This window comes from Phalacrocorax aristotelis, chromosome 7 (genome assembly GCF_949628215.1).
Source record: "Phalacrocorax aristotelis chromosome 7, bGulAri2.1, whole genome shotgun sequence".
Lineage (NCBI taxonomy): Eukaryota > Metazoa > Chordata > Aves > Suliformes > Phalacrocoracidae > Phalacrocorax > Phalacrocorax aristotelis.
In genome coordinates, this window is record NC_134282.1 from 4,725,666 (window position 1) to 4,746,670 (window position 21,005).

General features: G+C 50.3%; 1 protein-coding gene across 1 annotated transcript; it reads left to right on the forward strand.

The window, feature by feature from the left end:
* The first annotated feature begins 1,710 nt into the window (after positions 1–1,710).
* SLC7A14 (solute carrier family 7 member 14) lies at positions 1,711–21,005 on the forward strand. The gene is made up of 7 exons (XM_075098491.1): positions 1,711–2,105; positions 8,549–8,785; positions 9,566–9,783; positions 11,693–11,839; positions 12,861–13,069; positions 13,623–14,500; positions 16,898–21,005. Exons 1-7 carry the CDS (start codon positions 1,802–1,804, stop codon positions 17,218–17,220), a joined length of 2,316 nt encoding a protein of 771 aa, XP_074954592.1. The 5' UTR covers positions 1,711–1,801; the 3' UTR covers positions 17,221–21,005.

Consider the following 21,005-nt stretch of genomic DNA (forward strand, 5'->3'; position numbering starts at 1 on the left):
ACCATCTGACTCTTCGAGCAACCCTAAAGCCAAACCCAGTTTTTATTCTCAACACAAAGATGCACATTTCCTCAAGAGCGGTGACAATTTTTCCTTATTATTATTCTCAGCTAGAACATCCAACCTTTCAGCTTACGGTTGCTCAAGGTAAAAAATCAGCACAATTTGAACTGTGATCAACCAAAACATGAAATGAATGCTGTGTTTTATTTAATAAACTCCAGCAACACAAGGCTGCCTGACAGACACAATGTAATTTGTTTTGGATATAAAGATGGAAAAATAATTGTTTTGTCTTCAAGGCAATTAAAAAAAAAAAGATTTCTGCATTAACAGGAAGAAAGCTGCCAGGCTAAAATTCATATTTAATAAACTATTTTTCCTGTTCCCGTATATTAGCGTTCAGAGATTGTCAATTCTTATTATTTTCCTCAAAGTCAAGAAGTCATCGTGTGTCACTGAGAAGTCATTACTGCTGGTATAAGGAGCTCACCTGAGAACTACATGGTTTGCTAAAAAAACAGCAGAGAAGAGAGTGAGAAATGGCAGTTCCTGAATAGTTCTTGAAAATATGACTTAAGATGAAAAAGCAGAGAGAAAGAGCAAAACAAGAGAGTTTAATGATTTTTAAGACAATCTCATGATTTGGAATCATAAGACAGTTTTAAAGCTTCTGTCAAGCTTCTCTCTCAGCTCGCCTTAACCACGTAGAAGCTGGACCCCTGAGTTTGTTACAGCTACTCCAGAAAAACAACATCCTTAATTAAAAAAAAAAGTCCTAAAAAAGTAAGCAAATAACTACAAAAATTAAGTGATAAATTGAATGAAGAAACCACACCAAGGACTCTTTTTAACCACATGATTCACTAGATGATCCCTGAGGTCCCTTCCAACCTAGGCTTCTGTGATTCTCTGTGTGTGACCTGAACAAGCAGCACACTTTAAAACTTTCCCCTTTAGGGTTCACCAGGATAACGGTAGCACGCAAGAAGAAAACCCAACCAGAATAGCCAGAGAGCTGTAAGACCCAACTTCTGTAGCACCAAAAAAGTCACCAATTTGTGGTGATCAAGCCCCGTAGCTGGCCACAGCCCGGCACAGGCAGGCAGGAGTCTCAACACACTAGACAGAGGAGCAAAGCTACGGTCCCAGACTCTCTGGGTTTTTTGCAGCGCAGGTGGAGCACAGCAATGCCCCGCAGAAGGTCCCGTGTGGGTGTGCACAGCGATGGCGGGCTGACACACGGTACCCACAGGAGCATCCCCGCTCCCAGGGCATACTGCGGAGCTGCTGGGCTTGGGGCTGGGCTTGGTCCCCACCGGGACCCAAGGTGCCGCGGTAGCCACCAGCACTTCACAGTTATACAGAGCCATCAGCGCTTTTGGTAGCAATTAAGCCACGTAATGGGCACTTGGAGGGTATCAGGTTCCTGCTGCTTATGGGGCTGTATTAATAACTGGGGGTAACACCATAAAACCAAACATGAAGAGGGGCAGAGCATCTCTATTGTGTAAAACAGCTAGGACAGAGAAAAAAGATTTTTCCAGAGCAGCAGCATTGGTGAAAGCAAAGCTCCCCTCAGGGCTCTCCCAGAGCTGGATCCCAGCCAGAAAACGGCTTGGATGCCTCTTTTGGTTCCTCCAAGTGGAGCACATCCCTCTTTTTTCACTCTTTCAGTTAAAAACTGTGTTGCTCTCTCTTGCAGCCAGGCCGCCAGCGCAGGAGGGAGATGCAGCTGCAGCCCTGAGCAGGTGCTGCTGAAACCATCTGTGACCCACCTCCGCCAAGCCGAGCACCAGCCATGAGTGGCTTCTTCTCACGCCTGGACCCGCGGCGGGTGCCGTGGGGGGCGGCAGGCCATGCCCTGCGCACCCGCGTCCTGCGCACCAAGCCCGTGGAGTCGATGCTGGAGGGCACGGGGACCGCCTCCGCCCAGGGCGCCCGGCTGGCCAAGGTCCTCACCACCCTCGACCTCATCTCCCTCGGCGTCGGGAGCTGCGTGGGCACCGGCATGTACGTGGTGTCTGGCCTGGTGGCCAAGGAGATGGCAGGGCCCGGGGTCATCGTTTCCTTCATCATCGCTGCTGTTGCCTCCATCTTGTCAGGTGAGTCGTGCCTGTGGGTTTTCGAGAAACACACCATCTCGTGCATCCTCTGGCTCCATTTATGGGCAGACGCCTGGCAGGACCCGTGCTCAGCAGCACAAGCTACGAGGAGGCAATGACTTCTCCATAGACTAAAACATCCTTTCACACTAGGCTTATCCAGCTTATGGGGCGCACTGCCTCTCACTGCCCAAATGTCAGACCAAACCCTGTACGGGGAGACAGCAGCCCAAGCATAATTACCCCAGTGAGCTGTTGATGGCTTCCCCAGGGATGGAGCCTGCGGTCAATACATTTTAAAACACCAGTGAGAGTTTCGCAGCGCGTGTCCCAGGCAGAGAGCGCAGCCAGACCACAGCATCGGAGAAAGAGCTCAACGTGGCTTGTGGGAAACCCAGTTTCAACAGGAAGGATATTGGTGGCTTGGGTAGCACCAGGGCCATCTGCTTTTGCTGTGGACATTGCTAACAGTTAACGAATTCCTCAATTAGTTTTGGAGTTGATTTTATTGGCTCCTATTCACGCAGGATCACTCTTTGAATTCCCAAACAGAAAAACACAACAAACAAACATGCAGAGAGAGAGTAAATATGTATTTTAGTGAAAAGCTGGTGAATTCCGTCTCCTCCGTAGGAACCCAGCTGAGCATATGGCTCGAGCTGCGGGTTTCCACATGAAGCCAGTACCGCTGGCATTTGTCCTTTCCAGATCAGTGCTAACACAATGATGCGATGTTCCTGCTCTCTCTTCTCAGAGGACTTTGCATGCTGTGGCAGCCTGGGATCCAGCTTTTATCCGCAGGTTGGATAAGAAAACTTGAGTAAATGGCAAAGGGCTTTGATAGAAGGCAGCAACAGCAAACACAGCAAAATAACCCAGCTCACCTTTTCAAGTCTCTGGATTTTTGTAGGGGGAAGTAGAAGCACATCATGCTCTTTCCCTGGAGGTTGCAGTGCTGCTCCATAGAGATCCCACCAAAGCCCGTGCAAGCTTGAGCCCCCTACCCCTGCAGCCCAGAGGCACAACCCTGGCACAGCATAGGGACAAACGTCACGTTCTCTCCAAAGCCGTGCCAGGGAAAGATCCTGGCGACGCTGGCTGGGGACCACCATGCAGAGAGCCCTGCCTCCCCACTGGACCCCAGCGACAAGGCAGTTCAGACACACTTAATGCTGGCTCAGCCCAGAACAAAAGCTGAGAGTACGTAACGAGACCCCTTTCTTATTTGGGATCCCAACACAACAAATGAACCAATGTCCCCATTTTTTAACTGAGGCAGTAGATACCATCAGTGTCTTTTCCCTTTCACACTGGTCGCTTTCTCCTTTCTGTGAGGGTTTCAGTGGCCGTGATGCAAATCAAGAGCAAACAGAGCCTGGGTAGGTCTCATATATAAAAAAAAAAAAAACCAAAACACACAACAAAAACCCACACTGTCCTCCAAAAGGGGCTTTTTCACCCCAGACATGAGCCCTGCCCCACAACGGGGAGCTCCTCCTGCCTTTGCCCACAGGAGCCCACATTGCTTCCCGCCTAGCTTTCATCTCCCCTTGCTTTTGTAGCCCTGGGAAAGTGTTTTGCAAAGGATGCAGTGTTTTGATAGTCTCCTTGGCCGTTTCCTCACTTCATGGTTGACGCTGCTGCTGTTTATAACAGCAACATGTTTTTGGCAAGTAAAACTAAGCAAGGGTTCAGGAGCTGGACGGGCTATCGGGCTCACAGGGGACGCGATTTCAGCTCTCACCTCACAGTCACTCGCGGTGTAGCGGGCGCTGAGCTCAGGCAAGCATGTGCAGACAGATTTTAAGGAGTTTCCCACAGTTTTAAGATGGGACCGCTAGATCACCTGCTTTCCCTTGATATACTGAGGATCACTGAGTCAAATCCCACTGCCTGCAAAGTGAACCCAAGAGGATTTTGGCTAAAAAAGCCCTTTCCAGAAAGCCATTTGCCTTCCCTGGGAGTCAGCCACGGGGAAGCCCTGCCGGGCAGGATCCAGCAGTAGGAAACCCCTCCACACTGCTTAGCCTGGTTTCAGATAGGAATTTTTCTAATTTCATCTACCTGACAAATTCCAGTTATGCCTTCCCCTAGGTTTAAGCAACATGTGTCCTGTCAAGGAACCTACAGACATAGTATAATTGATTAAACTGATAAATTAAATTAAATCAATCTTTTTCATTCTCTCACTGGAAGGCCTTTTATTCAGCTCCCAGACAGAAACATTTCCCCAACTTCCCTCCACAAAGCACAGGGGACACTGCGGGCTCCCTCCATCAGCAGCCACCACTGGGACTCCCCACTCTCACCCCCATCTCAAAACATAACCCCTTCTTGGCAAAAAATCGACAGTTTGCACCTTACCCAACCCCGTTACCCTCTCCACAGCCTTTTCCACTAGCCGTTGCTCGTCCCTTTCGTGGTTGCCTCTCCTACAGCAATACAACCTTGTTGACTGCATTTTGCGAACTCCTTACTGCGAGCCCAGGCACAGGTCAGCTCCCCCCTCACGATGGCTACCAGTGTGGGATAGTTTTCTCTGCCTCACAACCCCACAGGCTTCAGTGCCAGGCTGTGCAAGAAAAGAAGACTCTCTCCCTCGGGAACTGCTCTGCAACCCCAGCAACCCTTAATGGGGGCTTCAAGCATAAAGCCACACTGTTCTGGAGCACATTGTCATGCTCTTACCTGGTACCCATGTGGGAGCAGGCTCAGCAACAGCCAGGGGGTCCAGCAGAGCAGGGGGGAAGCTAAACCTGTACCTCAGGTGCTCCCTGCAGGGCAAGGGCTGGGATGAGGGGCTCCAGCTGCAGCTGATCATGAGCTGCTCAGGTGGTGCTGGAGGAACGGGAGGTTTTTTTCTAGGGAAGGTTTCTTTTAGAGCTGCCTTTTCTCTATCTCACACAGTGATCATGAAATACAGTGGACAGGCTCAGTGGTTTGCTGAAAATAGGATTTTGCTGTATACCCGCCTTGGCTGCTCTTGTTTAATGAGGGGTATTGTCTCTGGATTTCTTGGGTGGTAGCATGAATTAATTGATACTACCTCCAGCACTGATGAAAGGTGCCTCCTCAAAGGCTCGTTTCACCTGAAACATTGCTCCTGCTGTGCCAGTGCCCTGTGGGATGTCTCATGGTCCTTGTGTGTCCTCATGCCAGGTGGCAGTGGGATGGTCAACATCCACACAGCAACCACCACTGCCCCGGCACACCAAAAGCAACGCAGCAGCCAAGAGGGTGCACTGAGTTGTGGCTCTTGCCCCGGCCCCTTCTACCACTGGTTGTGCTGCCCAGCAGCTATTGCAGTGCTGGAGTTTGAGGTTGAAGGCAGCGGGGGCTTTGTGGTCCCTCCTCCTGCCCCACCGGGGCACTGCTCACCAGCAAAAGTCCCTGCCAGGAAGGTCAGGATGCCCAGTGTGGCCCTAAGCCACCGCTAACACAAAAACATCTAACTGGTTGGAAAGCTGCTGGCTGCCTCACCCTCTACCTCCAAACGAGATAAACCAGAGAATGGAGGGGTCAATTAAACCAGAAAAACGAGGTTTTTTAGATGGGATTTTGGAAGGGACAATGTCATGGACAAAACCCCTCAGCTATGCTTATGTCCTTCTGAATAATGTCAATAACTGTATAATTACACCAGCATAATGACTGCCATGCCAATTACACAGTGTAGCTAATATTCAAGGGAAAGAAACGGTCTTCCGTAAAAAGACTAATCTTCCAAACACCCACTGTGTTAGCTTGTTTTCTGCAGAAACTTGCAGTCATTCTTGACTGGGGGCTTATGATGATATTATCTGTCTTTTTAAGCAGAGAGGAAAGTGCTGTGAACCCCGTTTCTGATGGAGGACCTGCAGCACCGCAAAGCAAAGTGATTTGATTAATGCTGCCCAATACAGCCAGTGGCAATTAGGGATGGATGGTGGATTTTGCATCTCATGTCCCCTGGACTGGATGCTGCATGCTATGATAAAAAGGAGTTTATTTTCTTAATATATGCTGATACTTAATGGAGATATCCACAACGTGTTGCTGCATGCAATGCATAGTGAAAGATTAATCTTCCATTTAGGGATCCTAGTAGAGTAATTGAGAACTCAAACATTTTATACATATTAATATCTTTGCTTTGCTGTTACCATTCTTTATCAATAACAATCCTCTTTAAGCCTTATCTTGTCATTGGCTAAAAGTAGAGCTGCCTCTAAGAAAGATTATATGATTTTTAAGGCCATCAAAGAGAGAAACTAGACACTTGTCCTCATCAGAGCACATGTTTCGTAAATCATTCAGGCCTGTAGTTATCTGTGAATGACTTACCTTTGCCGAGCGCATGCATTTTTCATCAGCTTTGAATAATGACTCTTTGTAGGGCTGGATGATGGGGATGTCTTGCTGCTCCTGCAGTTGGGCCTGCTTTGCAGAAATCAAGTTTTGAAGAGGCCCCTTGAAAAGCATGCAAGTTAAACAGTGAATGGAATATAAACATCCTCCAACACCAGGAAAAGAAGTGCCACCAAATTCAGCTTAAGGAGTCAATAATTCTGTGTTTGTACTGTGTAAAAACTGCACTGACAGTAAGAGCAGCGACCTCATAACTTTTTATAAATTATTTGTTCCTCCCTCTAGATGGAACTGATTGCAGTTTTGGAGGAATTATTATCTTCTAAACAGAGAAAAGTAGCTGATAAAGAACTCAATAATTACTACATGTTTACACAACGATAACAGCCCTAACACTTTAACCTGTATGAGCTGAACTGGGGTCTTCCAGGCAGGGTCTTAATCAGTGTTAAATATGCAGGATGCAGTGTGGCCTTCCAGCACTTGTTCTGACTAATATTTGGGGAATTTATGACTAAGTCCATCTATTCCTTTTAAATAAAAGCTAATGGTTGTTTTAAGACAGCAATGTGTCAGGGTCAGGTTTTTATTAAAAAGTATCCTGACATAGTAAGTACACAAGGAGTTTGGAAAGTATACAAGTCCACTGAAATCTCCTCCCAAACAGCTCCAGTTAAATACTTATTTTTGCTTTTCTTTTCTTCTTCTACAGAATTAGTTTTGCAATTATTCTGCAGAATGAGACTTACATGTAACATTTTTAAGTGTTAAAATAACTTATGCTCTCTATGTAAGATGGCTTCAAACTCCTCTCTACAGATCACAGAATCCCAGACTGGTGGGGGCTGGAAGGACCCTCTGGAGCTCACCCCATCCCACCCCCTGCGTGAGCAGGCACCCCCAGAGCAGGGGCACAGGGCCGCGTCCAGGCGGGGCATGAATGTCTCCGGGGAAGGGACCCCACAGCCTCTCTGGGCAGCCTGTGCCCCTGCTCCGGCACCCGCACAGGGAAGGGGTTTGTCCTCATGTTCAGGGGGAACTTCCCGTGTTCCAGCTTGTGCCCGTGGCCCCTTGGCCTGTCGCTGGGCACTGCTGAAAGGAGCCGAGTCCCATCATCCTGACACCTGCCCTTTATATATTTATAAGTACTGATGAGATCCCCCCTCAGTCTTCTCTTCTCCAGGCTGAATAAATGCAAGTCTCTCAGCCTTTCCTCATGAGGGAGATGCTCCAGTGCCCCTCTTGCATGGGTACGAACGAGAGCAAGGTGATCAGGACAGTGCTCATGCCTGGGTCTGCACAGCAATAACCCAGGATAAGCCTTTGGAGATTGCAGTCAGAGCAGGGAGGGGTGTAACCTTGTGTGAGCCCTCCTGTGTCATCTTGCCATAGGATGGGGCTGCACAACACTGGTCCAGGTTCCCAGGCAATGGCTACAACCATCCCTGACCTCCTTGTGCCCAAACACTGTCCTCTGGCAGGTCTCACTGCAACCTCCTTTCCCAGGGCTACGATGTTTTCTGCAACCAAAAGTGTTGGGAGCTTGTCAGGATATTGATGCCACAAATAAAATATTTGAGAGAAACATTCTTGGCAAAGATCATATTATGGTGTCACTGTTGGTTGGGGAAGAAGAAGTATCTGTCACCATCAGAGCTACTGCAGGGAAACAGTGCTTCAAGGACTGCACCACCAGCACTGCCCAGTTCTGCTCTCTGTGCCTGGATTTCCCCCCAGCTTCGGTTGTGCATCTGCAGGGCTGCAGCTGGCCATGCCAGAGGGTCCCACATCAGGGGCACACACCTGTGAGAAGGCTTTTCTACAACAGGCTGTATAGATTTGGGCAGTTTGAACTGTGTATCCTCAGAAAAATTCCATCATATCTTGATTTTAATGGGAAAATGGGCTGGGTTTTAAGCCAAGCAGCTGGGGAGGGAGGGTCACCATGGCCCCCTGTGAAGTCTCTGGGCTCCTTCTGATGCTGACTACAGCCCTGGGCACCTCCTGGCACCACCAGGCAGGTGGGACCAAGCCAGTTTTACTTTCTTTTTTTCCAAGCACATTCTCCTTATGTTGCTTCATATTTTTCTAAACAGGCGTTTGCTACGCTGAGTTTGGCGTACGGGTCCCCAAGACCACAGGCTCTGCCTACACCTACAGCTACGTGACGGTGGGAGAGTTCGTGGCGTTCTTCATCGGCTGGAACCTCATCCTGGAGTACCTGATCGGCACGGCCGCGGGCGCCAGCGCCCTCAGCAGCATGTTCGACTCGCTGGCCAACCACACCATCAGCCACTGGATGATCAACAGCGTCGGGACATTGAACGGACTAGGTGCGTCACACCGTGCATGGCTACCTGCATTAACTAGGGCCTGAAAAGTAATTGGAAGCTTGTCAGAAGTCAGACATGGATATTAGGCTTCATTCATTATTTACCATCCGTCTGCCTCTGGTACTTTGCCTTTGCAGCCTGATTCGTAGATGGGATTCGGGGGGATGGGGTACGCGATACTTTGAGCCCCTTCAGGATGAGCTGGCATTTAACAGAATAAGCACCCAGAAAAATTAGTGGAATGTCAGAGGCTAATGACAGCACAGGAGCGCTTCACCCAGCGCAAGCGCTCTGCTCGGTCCCATTAAGGCACACGCAGAGGCTTGTTAGAGAGTACAAGCTGGTGTCTGCTGTCCTGCCACGTAGGAGCTCAGCACTGTGATGGTCCTGTATGACCAGCAGTTCCAGCAACAGTCCATGCTTCCTACCAGTAAGTAAAACAGCTAGCTGTCCTGTACCTGTGTCATGAAAACTTAAAGATTGATTGATTTTTTTATTAGTACTTGGCAGATGCACGTTATACAAACTGGGGCCTGATCACTTGTTTGCTGCCCTCCCAAAACTCCTAACGGTGTCTTGAGGCATCAGGATTTATTACCTTAATAAAACAGCCTTAGCTAGCGAAGGCAGGGGCATCTGGAGACCACATCTGCAATGAGATCAGAGAGGTCTGCAAAGCCTCAGGGTCTGAAAAGCATTTTTTAAAGCCCCCACAGAGTTTCTGGAGATGCTGTCCACAGCTATGGATGGAGAGATACACACCTCTTTTCTCTTACCCAGGGAAAGGAGAGGAGTCATACCCTGACCTGCTCGCTCTGGTCATTGCTGTCATTGTCACCATCATCGTGGCCATGGGGGTGAAGAACTCGGTGGGGCTGAATAACGTGCTCAACATCATTAACCTGGCAGTCTGGATCTTCATCATGATTGCTGGCCTCTTCTATGTCAAAGGTGACAACTGGTCTGAAGGGCAATTCCTGCCATTTGGATGGCCGGGGGTAAGTCCTGGGCGCACGGAGGGACACGCAGTACCTAAGCGGTGCCACCTACCTGCCACACACTCAGCTTTGCTCGTGGTAAACGCACCCTACTTCCACCGCAGTCTCCAAATCTCAGCCCTGCCAAACCCACCTGCACTTTGGCCAGGGACCTCCAAATTCCACCCCTGCAGGCTTGGATCCGGACCTCCTCACCCCCCCAAACCCAAAGGGTACCTCAATGCTTTGCCCTTATCTCCTGCCAGGTCTTAGAATAAACTCAGAACTTTTCCAGAATGTCCTCCTGAAAAGCCAGACTCCACACGAAAGTGTACACCAGAAAATGCCACTAATTGCCAGGCAATGGAGCAAAATGCAGTGGCCATCTGAGACAGGGTGCTCAGGAGGAGCTGGCTCAGCCTCTGCGGATGGGGGAGATACTTGTGTTGGCTGGTTTTCAACAACAATGTTCTCAAGCATTTGTTTTGAGCACTTCATAATGCCACCTGCCAGTACTTATTTTATGGATGTTCCCTCAAATCTTACTGAGAATTTGGACGTATTTGGCTTTTTTAGCTTGCTTGCACTGGTTTTTATCCAAGGATGAACAGAGACTGAAAATATCTCAGCTGGCCTAAACCCAAGATAATTTCTCAGATTTACACTGCTCGACTCCATCAGGGTTTTGTGCAGAAAAATAAGCAAGAAAGTAAAGCAAACCAAGAGTCTTGATTACTGAAAGGGTCCCAAGCTGCCATACAGTCCCTGCACCTCCCTTCAGTAAATCAATACCTCTCTGCCAGAGAATAACAGTGAGGAGAAGAGCACTGAGGCTCATTTGAGAGCAGAGGTGATATTTACCTTTGGATTGTGCTTGGCTTTTTATGCCATACAATAGGAATGAAAATGAGAAAATAGAAAATAGCTGTTTTGCTCCAATTCAACTCATAGTTTTAATACATATTCAAAACGCATTAAAACTGAGAGGGTCTTCCCATCATTTTCAGCTGGTTGTTTGTTTCTCAAATTGTAAAAGTAAATCTACCACAACACAAGCATGAGATCCCCAGGAGCATAGGGAACATTTTAAAAAGGTAATTACAGGTAGTCCCCTGAAAAAGGTGAGTTTCACTGTGTCCTCCATCACTAGACAGCTGAGATGACAGAGATGTAATGGACGTGTGGTACCCAACTAGCTAGCTAGATGTATGAGAAGGTCTCACAGCTGCAAATCAGCTCACTCACAGCCGCAGAGTCTTCATCCTCCTGCAGCATTTCTTTCTTATAAATGTCCTTGCTAATACTGTATATCTTTAAAAATCACATTAAAAACATAACTGAACAGTACAAATAACTCCTCATCCAAGTGCTCCAGCGTGTGCTCCTAACCTGTCTGCAGCTTCCAAGCAAAATAGAGGTTGTTTGGAAAGCGGCGCACATCTGACTGTTGCTGCTCTCTTCTGCTTCCTCTGCTAGAGGAGCTTGCTGCCACGTGAGACATCTTGCTAAGATGGAATGTGTAAACATGCTCCAAACACCTACCAATATAAACGGATTTGGGGTAGAGGACTGTGAAAGCAAACCTGAAATTGGTTAATTGTCTCCCCTGTTGCTGCCAGGATCTCCCAGCAGATCCGGGTACTGCGCGGGCACAGGTTTGTGGTGCACCACGAACGAGCTGCACATGCCTCCAGTGACTCGGGCTGCACGTTGAAATCTTTTTCCTAGACCAGATCGCTGAGTTATGGGTGCTCCCAGGGTATTCCTAGATGGGAACGCCCAGCTCTACGTGTGCACCCCCTAATCCATCCCTACTCACCCTTTAGCTCAGACAAGACAGAACTGGGATCCTTCATTTTTGCTCAGTTCCCTCTCCCTGGTTGGGTGCCAGCCTCCCTCCTGGCACTCAGATGCTTGATCCTCCACGCAGGTGCTCAAAGGGGCTGCGACGTGTTTCTATGCCTTCATCGGCTTCGACATCATTGCTACCACGGGAGAAGAAGCAAAGAGTCCCAACACCTCCATCCCCTATGCCATCACGGCCTCGCTTGTCACGTGTTTGACAGCATATGTGTCTGTAAGTACAAGCTATAAGTACGTAAATGTACATAAATATGTATGTATGCATATATATATACAGAAAATACGTAGATATATAGTGTGTCTTTTCTGGGCATCTGCACGGCTCCCCTCCCCATGAGCTGGGGTGCCAGTCTGACCCTTAGACAGGGCCCTTTCTTTGGTGGGAACTGAGGCATCAGCTGTGTTTCCGTGTGACTGCAGTGTCCTGCCAAGTCTCCCCTCAGCCCCAGCCCGGTTCGTCCGCAGGATCCTGTCATCCTGCCGAGATCCTTCTGCCAGCTACAGGGAAATGGTGTTTTCTCCTCCTGCCTCATCCCCATCTGCAGCTATTTTTGCATCCAGAAGTGCAGCAAAGCAGAAGGAGCAGCAGCATTGCAGCAATGTTTCTCCATGTGTTAGGGGAAGGCAGCACTGCCTCTGCTGGAGATATGGGAGAGGGTCCAAGTAAGGGGGAGAATGGGCAGGGATGGCCATGTGAGAGCTATCCAGCTGCTCTGCACCCCAATAAATGCATGCCTGTACTCAGGGATTTTCCCTGTAAAGTAGCAAAATTGAGTCACGGAGGAGAAAAATATATTGTTCTGATCATTTCAAAGAAACTCACCCACTGCCTCTCCTGCTGCATGGCGGACTCCCCTCAAAACCAATTTCTCTTTGGCTCAAATAGGACCAGAGTGGTGCTCCAAGCAATGCCATCTTGGGTTTTGGGTCTGTCCCACGGGGAGTGCATGACTCGGGCAGTGCTGTGCCCACACAGGAACGTGGCCAATGCGGGTGTTACTCACCCCACCAAGTCCCACCAGCCTCCTGCATCACCACTGCAGGAAAGTTCAAGGTGGTGCCTTGTTGCCTTCAGAGGCCTTACCTCTAGCACTTTACATCCCCTCCACAGGGGACATAGGGATATAATCCCAATCAGACTTGAAATTCTTTGGCTTTCCACCCTTGAGAAGCAGCCCCCGTGCCCTGTGGGTCCCCAGCTGACACCCATGTTCTGTTCCTCTCACCTTCCCCAGGTGAGCATCATCCTCACGCTGATGGTGCCCTACGACGCCATCGACACTGAGTCCCCGCTGATGGAAATGTTTGTGGCCCATGGCTTCTATGCGGCCAAGTTCATCGTCGCCATCGGGTCAGTGGCTGGCCTGACCGTCAGCTTGCTGGGCTCCCTATTCCCAATGCCGAGGGTCATTTATGCCATGGCTGGTGATGGGCTGCTCTTCAGGTCAGTCATGCCCATGCTGGCATTTATTTTTTGCCCCTTGGGACCCAGATGGGAAGTGTGCTGGGAGGGATGGGGACTGTCCTGCACCCTGACAGCCCGGTGCCATCACTGCAGGGAGCAGCTGGTATGCACAGGCTTGGTGATTGCAGAATGGGGCACACACCAAAGCAAAATCCTGGAGGAAAAAATCAGGAGAGATCTATGCAAGAGTATCTCATTTGGTGATGGTACCTAGAGATTCAACTTATGTGAGGATGGGCACTTAATTCAGGTCTTACTTGCAAAGGAAAGCAGCTTATATGCATAAAATCTTGGCACTTATTTGCAAGCGTCCAAGTGCCCATTTCAGAGCTGGTTAGACCTAGATCTAACTCCAGATCCAGCCTCATCTGTATTTCCAGTCCTGGCTGTCTGGAGTCTAAGCACCAAAAAGCAACAAGAGCTGAAGGGATCACAGCTCTGAGCCTGGTCCCTGCAGCCAAGTAAGAATTACTGCGACAGAGAATGGCTGCCATCTGCAATTTTAACCTTCTGCAACTGTTTCACATTCCAGATTTTTGTCCCACGTCAGCTCTTACACGGAAACTCCCGTAGTGGCTTGTATCGTCTCTGGATTCCTTGCAGCACTGCTCTCCTTGCTGGTTAGCCTGAGGGACCTGATAGAAATGATGTCCATCGGCACACTGCTCGCCTATACGTTGGTGTCCGTCTGTGTCCTGCTCCTCCGATACCAGCCTGAGAGTGACATCGATGGCTTCGTTAAGTTCCTCTCCGAGGAGCACACCAAGAAGAAGGAGGGCATCCTGGCCGACTGTGAGAAGGAAGCTTGCTCCCCAGGGAGCGAAGGAGAAGAGTTCACTGGCCCACCAACCAACACATGCGGGGCAAAAAATCTGCCATCTCTGGGGGATAACGAGATGCTAATTGGGAAATCTGATAAATCCACCTACAATGTGAATCACCCCAATTACGGCACGGTCGACATGACCTCAGGGATAGAGGCAGATGAGTCTGAGAACATCTACCTCATCAAGCTGAAGAAGCTGATCGGTCCTCGCTACTATACGATGAGGATCCACCTCGGACTGCCGGGGAAAATGGACCGCCCCACAGCAGCCACCGGCCACACAGTCACCACTTGTGTGCTCCTGCTTTTCGTCCTGATGTTCATCTTCTGCTCCTTCATCATTTTTGGGGCAGACTACATCTACGAGCAGAGCTGGTGGGCTATCCTCCTCGTCGTGCTGATGATCCTGCTTATCATCGTGCTGGTGTTTGTGATCTTGCAGCAGCCAGAAAACCCCAAGAAGCTGCCCTACATGGCACCTTGTCTGCCCTTCGTCCCTGCCTTTGCTATGCTGGTGAATATCTATCTCATGCTGAAGCTCTCCACAGTCACGTGGATCCGATTTGCCGTCTGGTGTTTCGTGGGTGAGTCCCAGATTAGTTTATTTTAATTTTTTAACTGACAGTCTTTTGAAAAGATGTTAATAACAACTTCCCTAATTAGAGTGCTTAGGCTGATGCTTCTTCAGCTGGGACATACCCAGTCCTTTGCATTTGCCCCTTGTCGTCATGAAGTTCTTAGAAACCTGGGTTCATCAAACCCCCAAACCACAGCTAAATGGAAAATTACACCTCCAGAAAATGTCAGTTTGATGGAAGTGAACTGCTCCATGCAAAGGTGACTATTTTGATGAATCTTTTGATACAAAGTAGGTGGGTTCTAGAAATTGCCTCGCAGGCAGGTTTCCTAGAGAAATTGGCCTGCTTTCTTGCTGTTTCACCCACTTGAGCTCTTCAGCAGCCCACGCCAAAATCTCAGCACTGTGTTTCTGAAGCCCAGAGCTGCCCAACCCCAACAGCCCTGGGAGAGACAGAGCCAAGGGATCTGTGGACTGTACCTCCTTTTCTAGGCCTAAGTCATTACCTTTCTGGCAGGGGGATCTCGAGACTCACAGGCTCTGCAGTGGCCCTTTTTTCACCAAATTTAGACTTCCTGGCACATAGTCAGGAGCCCCGCATGTCCATAGTTTCCCTTGCTTGACTTTGCAACCCCCTCACTCCACAAACCCAAAAGAGCAGCTCTCATAGCTCCACCTGAAGGCTCCCAAGTCTGGACTATAGAGAACTGAAGCAACAAGACAATATCAAAGCCAAGGGCTCTACAGAGAAATAATAACCCTATGGGTAAACATACATGTTGCAGCAGCCCACAGGAGCCCCAGTTGCAGACAACAGTCCCTGAGCATGGTGCCAGCACCCAAAAGGACCATCCCTGACCAAGTATCCCACCAGCAGCCCTCCTCTTTGGGAGCAGGGTTCAGGGTCCTGGGCTGAGAGGGAGAAAGTGGTGGGGAAAGAGAACGAGGATTAATGCAAAGGTCATAGTCAGCTGCCATCTCCCGTAAAGGCAGGAATCACCCCTCCTGGAGGAGGGCTGGGCAGGCACAGGCCACTATCCTTTGTGCTTTTCTCAGGCGCCTCCTGACATTTGGAAATGTTCAAGCTCAGTTGGCAGGGCCAGGCGATGACATGAACAGACCTTGGACCTCCTTCTGGTGTCTCAGAGAGTTTAGAGTGGTCTCATGGTTTCCACCCTTTGCAGGGAGGCTGCAACCATGTTTTCCTTCCATTTTACATTTCCCTCTTTTGCTTTGGGGTGAGGACAGCAGTTACCCTGGGTCAGCCCTGAACGACTGAGGTCCCATAGCAAAGCTCCATCTCTGAGAGTCCTCAACTTCAAGCCGAACCATTGGGTGGTAGCTGCCACATGCACTCTTTGGGGTGGAGAAGACATGCTCGGTGCTTTTTTCTGCCCTCAAAGGCAATAGATGAAGCTGCAAATCCAGGGAAAACCCTTCTACCTGGAAGTAAAGATGACTCCAAAGCATCAGTTTAATCAGCTGTGGGTACATCTAACACCTCTTCAGCTGCCAGCAATGGCAATGAGTCAATTAAGCCACTTCGTTAACTCCACCAGCCCCATCCATGGCTGCTCACCAGTTGGGGGAGGAACATGCCATTTGTTTTTCTGGTAGAGACCTGTGGTCCTGCCACACAGACTCTGGATTAACCTCTCAAGCAGTCCCCCATTGCCAGTCCATGGCACATGGAGAAGTCTGGGTTTCTCTGTGGACACATCTGGGGTAGGTTAATCCTAGGATCCACTGGAAATTAAATCTCCAGATAAATTTGCTTCAGGGGAAAGCATTGGTGCAGGAAGGTGAGATCAGGTAGGGCTGAAATGAAGTGAAACTCCTGAAGGAAGACAGGATTTCAGAGCTGTTTTAATACCAAATACGCTCATCCTAATAACCCTGGGCCATGGGTGGCTGCGAGCACCAGCAGGAGAGAGATTAAAAGCATAAGAAAACTCCAGAGAGTCGAGATGCGGGTTGTCGGCACTTGGGAGCCTCCATACATCTGCTGGGACCTGCTGTCCCACCAAAGCTGCAGATGGCACAATCACGTGGCCAGCAGTGATCCCAGCTGATGTTTAAAACATACAGTCCTCGGGTCACAGTTGGCAGCCCCAAAATACAAACTCAGTAGGTTTGAAGAGCAGACATCAACTACAACATACACTGGCTTAAAAAATATAGGTGTATTTACATACACTTAACTCTCACCAGCCGGTGCCAGCCTGATGCTGGGTGGGATGATGCTGGTGGTGAGCCGGGCTGGATCTCCCACCCACCCCTGATGTGGGTTTTGGGGGGCAGGTGTTGTTTTGGGACATGGTATGTTTATGGCAATATTGTACCTGGAGTTGTTGGGTCAGTGGGCGCAGCTGGGGTCCAATTCTCTCCCTCTCGCCCGCCGCAGGTCTGCTCATCTACTTTGGCTATGGGATGTGGAACAGCACGCTCGAGATCAGTGCCCGGGAGGAGGCCCTCCACCAGAGCACCTACCAGCGCTACGACGTGGACGTCGACCCCTTCTCCGTCGATGATGGCTTCTCCTACGCCGCCGAGGGTGAGGGCTACCCAGGCTGGGGTCCCTCCGAGGACAAGGGCTTCTCGTACCAGAAAATGGCGGGAGCAAAGGAAAGCCATCGGACGAGTAGCAGGTCGAAAAGCAAAGGCAGGCACAAACTGCCGTCGGAGGCTCTCATCGCCAACGACGAGTTGGATTACTCACCTGAGTAGCGGGGCGGGCAGCGGGGCGCCGCGATGCCCAGCCGATGAGGAAGGGTTCCTGCGGCTTCCCCGTCCTGTCCCATCCTCCCTGGGTCCTCCACCACCACCCCGCTTACCTCCGGTCCTCGGGACACGCTCCGCGATTGCCGTTGACCACGAACTGAACACATCCGTGGCCCATCCTGCCTCCACTGGTCGGGTCCCGCTCTGGTGAATGCCGGCCAATCCCCTGGCACTGGTTGATCTCCTGGCACCAGCCGCGCCGGCGGAGGTAGAGTGGGAGATGTGCCAAACTGGGAGGAGGTGGAAGGAGCCGCATGAGGGGATGAGATGAGATGTCCCCAGGGAATGTCCACTCAACAGCCACAGCGGTGAGATACCACTCTTAAATTTTTGGCACTTTCTTAGCACCTGTTTTTCTCTTTGAACCACCTTAGAAGTGATAGCTGAGCCAGAGGGACAGACGGGTAGGTGGGTACAAAATGGAGATGGACAAACCTCTTTCAAGGGAGTAGCTCAGAGGTGGATCCAGGGATGTTGGTCCCATCACACAGCATTTCCATGGCCCATTCTGGCGCAAAGGCACTTGATGCACACAGCAGTGCTACCCCGTGTCCATCCCCCCACTCCAAATCCAGGCGTCCCGAATACTGGGATTCAAAATTAGTTGGTGTCTCAATCAAACCTTGAAATCCCAGCATGGCTGAACATCCCAAAACTGTGGTTGGGAGCCCGGTCCCATTTCTGGTCACAGTGAGGGCTGTGACCTGCTCTTGGCTCAGCCCACCTAGTGTAAATGGTCAACGATGACCACACGCCATTTCTCTGAACGTCACCGGTCTGAGGCTGGGCGCTGTTCCCACCACGTTGTGTCTTTTACAAAAATGACTACGTTGTTCATTGTATGAGAATGGAACAAGAGAGACGCGTGCATGTTCAGAGTTCCCTCGCTGTGGTGGGCACATCTCAGCGCTCACTCTGGCCTCAGGGCTTCAGGGATATGTCCATGAACCCGCAAAATAGCAACATCTGTGGGTCAGCCACGTCTTGGCAGGGCTGGGCCACGCATGGCAAGCGGAGAGGGCTCAGCTGCTGAAATTTCCCTCCCTGCTGCCGTCTCCACCTCGTGCCGTTTTCTCCGTTCCTGACCCCTGCCTAGGTGGATGCTATATGAAAAACACTTGAAATGCTGCTTGTTCTGTAAGTGTCCATATTTCAATCTGAAACCAAACAGAGCTGGTGGCTCGCAGGGCAGAGGTGGTCAGCAAGTGGACATTTCTCATAGTTAAGCCCTCCGGTACAGCCCAAGCATGGCCATGATCCCCCAGCAGTGCCATCAGGTCCCCTGCTGTCAGCGTCTCCACAGCGCTGCTGGCGGTGATGGGGTTTGGTCACAGCCACCGCCCCCCAGCCCCCCAGCACAGACAGCAGCTGCACTGCTGAGTCAGCAATTAGCAGCAGGTCTAGTTCTGGAGCCCATTACCAGCATGCTTAGTTTAAAACACTGCAACGGTGGGGAAGGACCCCATCAGACAGCAGCACCCATCCTCTCCCTGGCTGCCAAAGGCTGCGGCTGGATCCATCTCCTGGAGCAGCCCAGACCAACCCAGGGGTTGCTGCTGGCATCCCAGGGGACAATTTAACATTGACAGGGGTATGAAGCATGATTTCCAACACGTAATGCTGACAACCATTTACACTGCAGTTCACTGGATGAGGCTCAGCCCCCGAAACACAGCTCAAAGCCTGGCTGGCGCCTTGCATGGGCAAGGGGGCTGCCAGGTGCAGAGGGTGCCTGGACCCGCGCCTGTCCCCATCACTCCTGGGGCTCAAGGGCTTGATGGAGAGGCTCTGGCCATGGCTGCATAGGTTTCCTACCTGCAGCTCCTATCTCAGTCACAAACTGTCACAATCCTTTTCCCAGTGGGAAAGAGCATCTGATTCTGTAGATTTTAACCCGAAGCGCGCCAGGCAAGCCAAGGGAAGTTTGGCCTTCGTGAAGGCTTCAGGGTGGGAGCAAAGATTTGGCAAAAGGACCCATAAGCTTTGCCCTGGCATCCCCTCCTGCTGCCCGCCCATACTACGCTTCCTCAAGCAGAAATCGCAAGTGCATCCCACCGAAAGATGTTTGCAACGTGCGCACCGCTCGGGGGCCAGCTCGGGAAACCTTCCCGGCGGCGCTGAGCACCTCTCACAAAGGTCACCTTCCACTCGCGCTTGGCTGCTCTCGTTCTCGATGCCTTAGAAGTACTCAAGAGAGATGGCACCTCACAGGTCTGGCTTTACATTTTCAGGGAGAAAGAGTGATGCGATTTTCCTACCAGCTCTTGTACTATACCATATCCAAGGTAGTCATCTTCTTCCCGTTTCCGCACGGTATTTAGGCATCTGCCGAACCACAAACTCATGCCCAAGTACCCTGTCGAATGGAAGCCTGTTATTCCTTTTGCAGCCTTAATCTTGTGCTACAGAGCCGTTACCAGTGTCTGTTGTCGTGTCTGCTCTAGTTATGCCGTGTAATTTGATGAGGGCTTGATCCCTTGCTCTTCGGCGCCTGTAGGAACCTCTCCATTGGACCCATGCACTGAGTGAAGCCCTTCGGCTGTTCTTGTTCCTGTTCACCCATCCTCCTTCCCCTCCCTGGGGAAGCGCCGGGTCAGAATGGCTGCACCCATGTCCCCAGGACCGCTGGGAAACAGCATTTGCTGCCACGGCACTGTCTGGTGAGGACAGGCTGCCGTGAACCCTCGCCGTGGCACAGGGCAGGAGCCGTACCCTCCTCCCGCCACATCCCACCTAACGTTGGAGCATAAGAAGGCTGCCGAGCCACAGGCTGGGGCTTGCCTGGGTCCCCCTACCCTGCTCCAAGCAGCGGTGTCAGGGGGACACATGGGTTCAGCCTCCGTTTGGGAGCTCTGGTTCTCTCCCTTGTAGTGGGTGTTGGGGTCTTCAGTGGGCACAAGCAAAAGCTGCAAAGGCCAAAATGCTCATGGGTGTCCATCACCTCTGGGCACCACCGGCCCCAGGGGTGGTTTTGGATGCTGGGAGGAGGTGCAAGTGCTTGATTTGCTGTAACGCCCAAATCCAGCCTTTTCCCCCAGTGCCCTCAGGGAGGTTCTCACATCTCTGACCCATCAGGAGGACACAGGCGGAGCGGTACCACCTCGCTTCCACCACCGGTGAGAGGCACGCAGCCCCCCAACGCCTGACCACCCTCTGCTGGGCACGCACCCTGGGGCACCCAATGCATGATACAGAAGGTGCATAAATACCTCAAACCTTCCAGACCAACTCTATAAGATCTCAGTCCCCCCACAAATTCACTCTGCACAGTTCTGACCGCTCGGTTACGACGCCCAGCACGCCGGCAATCTCCACGCGGCAGAGAAATCACGCCCCGACCGACATGGGATGTTGTAAATCAAGCTTGTAAATGATCCTCACTTCATTTTGTTCAGTCTTTTTGATGTATATCTTGCTTTTTTTTGCAGGTGGTACTTTCTGGTGTAACAATTCTCTGCAGTTCTGATATGAAATTGGTGTATTTGTTAAAAAAAAGTTTGTTCTAATAATTTTTTTTAATTGTGGTTTCCAAAAGCCCATTGGTGCATTGTACAATGGGATCTTGTAGTGTGTCATGAGAAAGAATATGCAGATATGTTATGGAGTGATTTTTATTTTTAAATAATTGTGTTGTTGACAACTATATATATAATATATATAATCAAGATACTAAGAAAAAAAAATCTAAATTTACCAAAATCTGTATATTTTAATAAATGCATAAAGCTTTA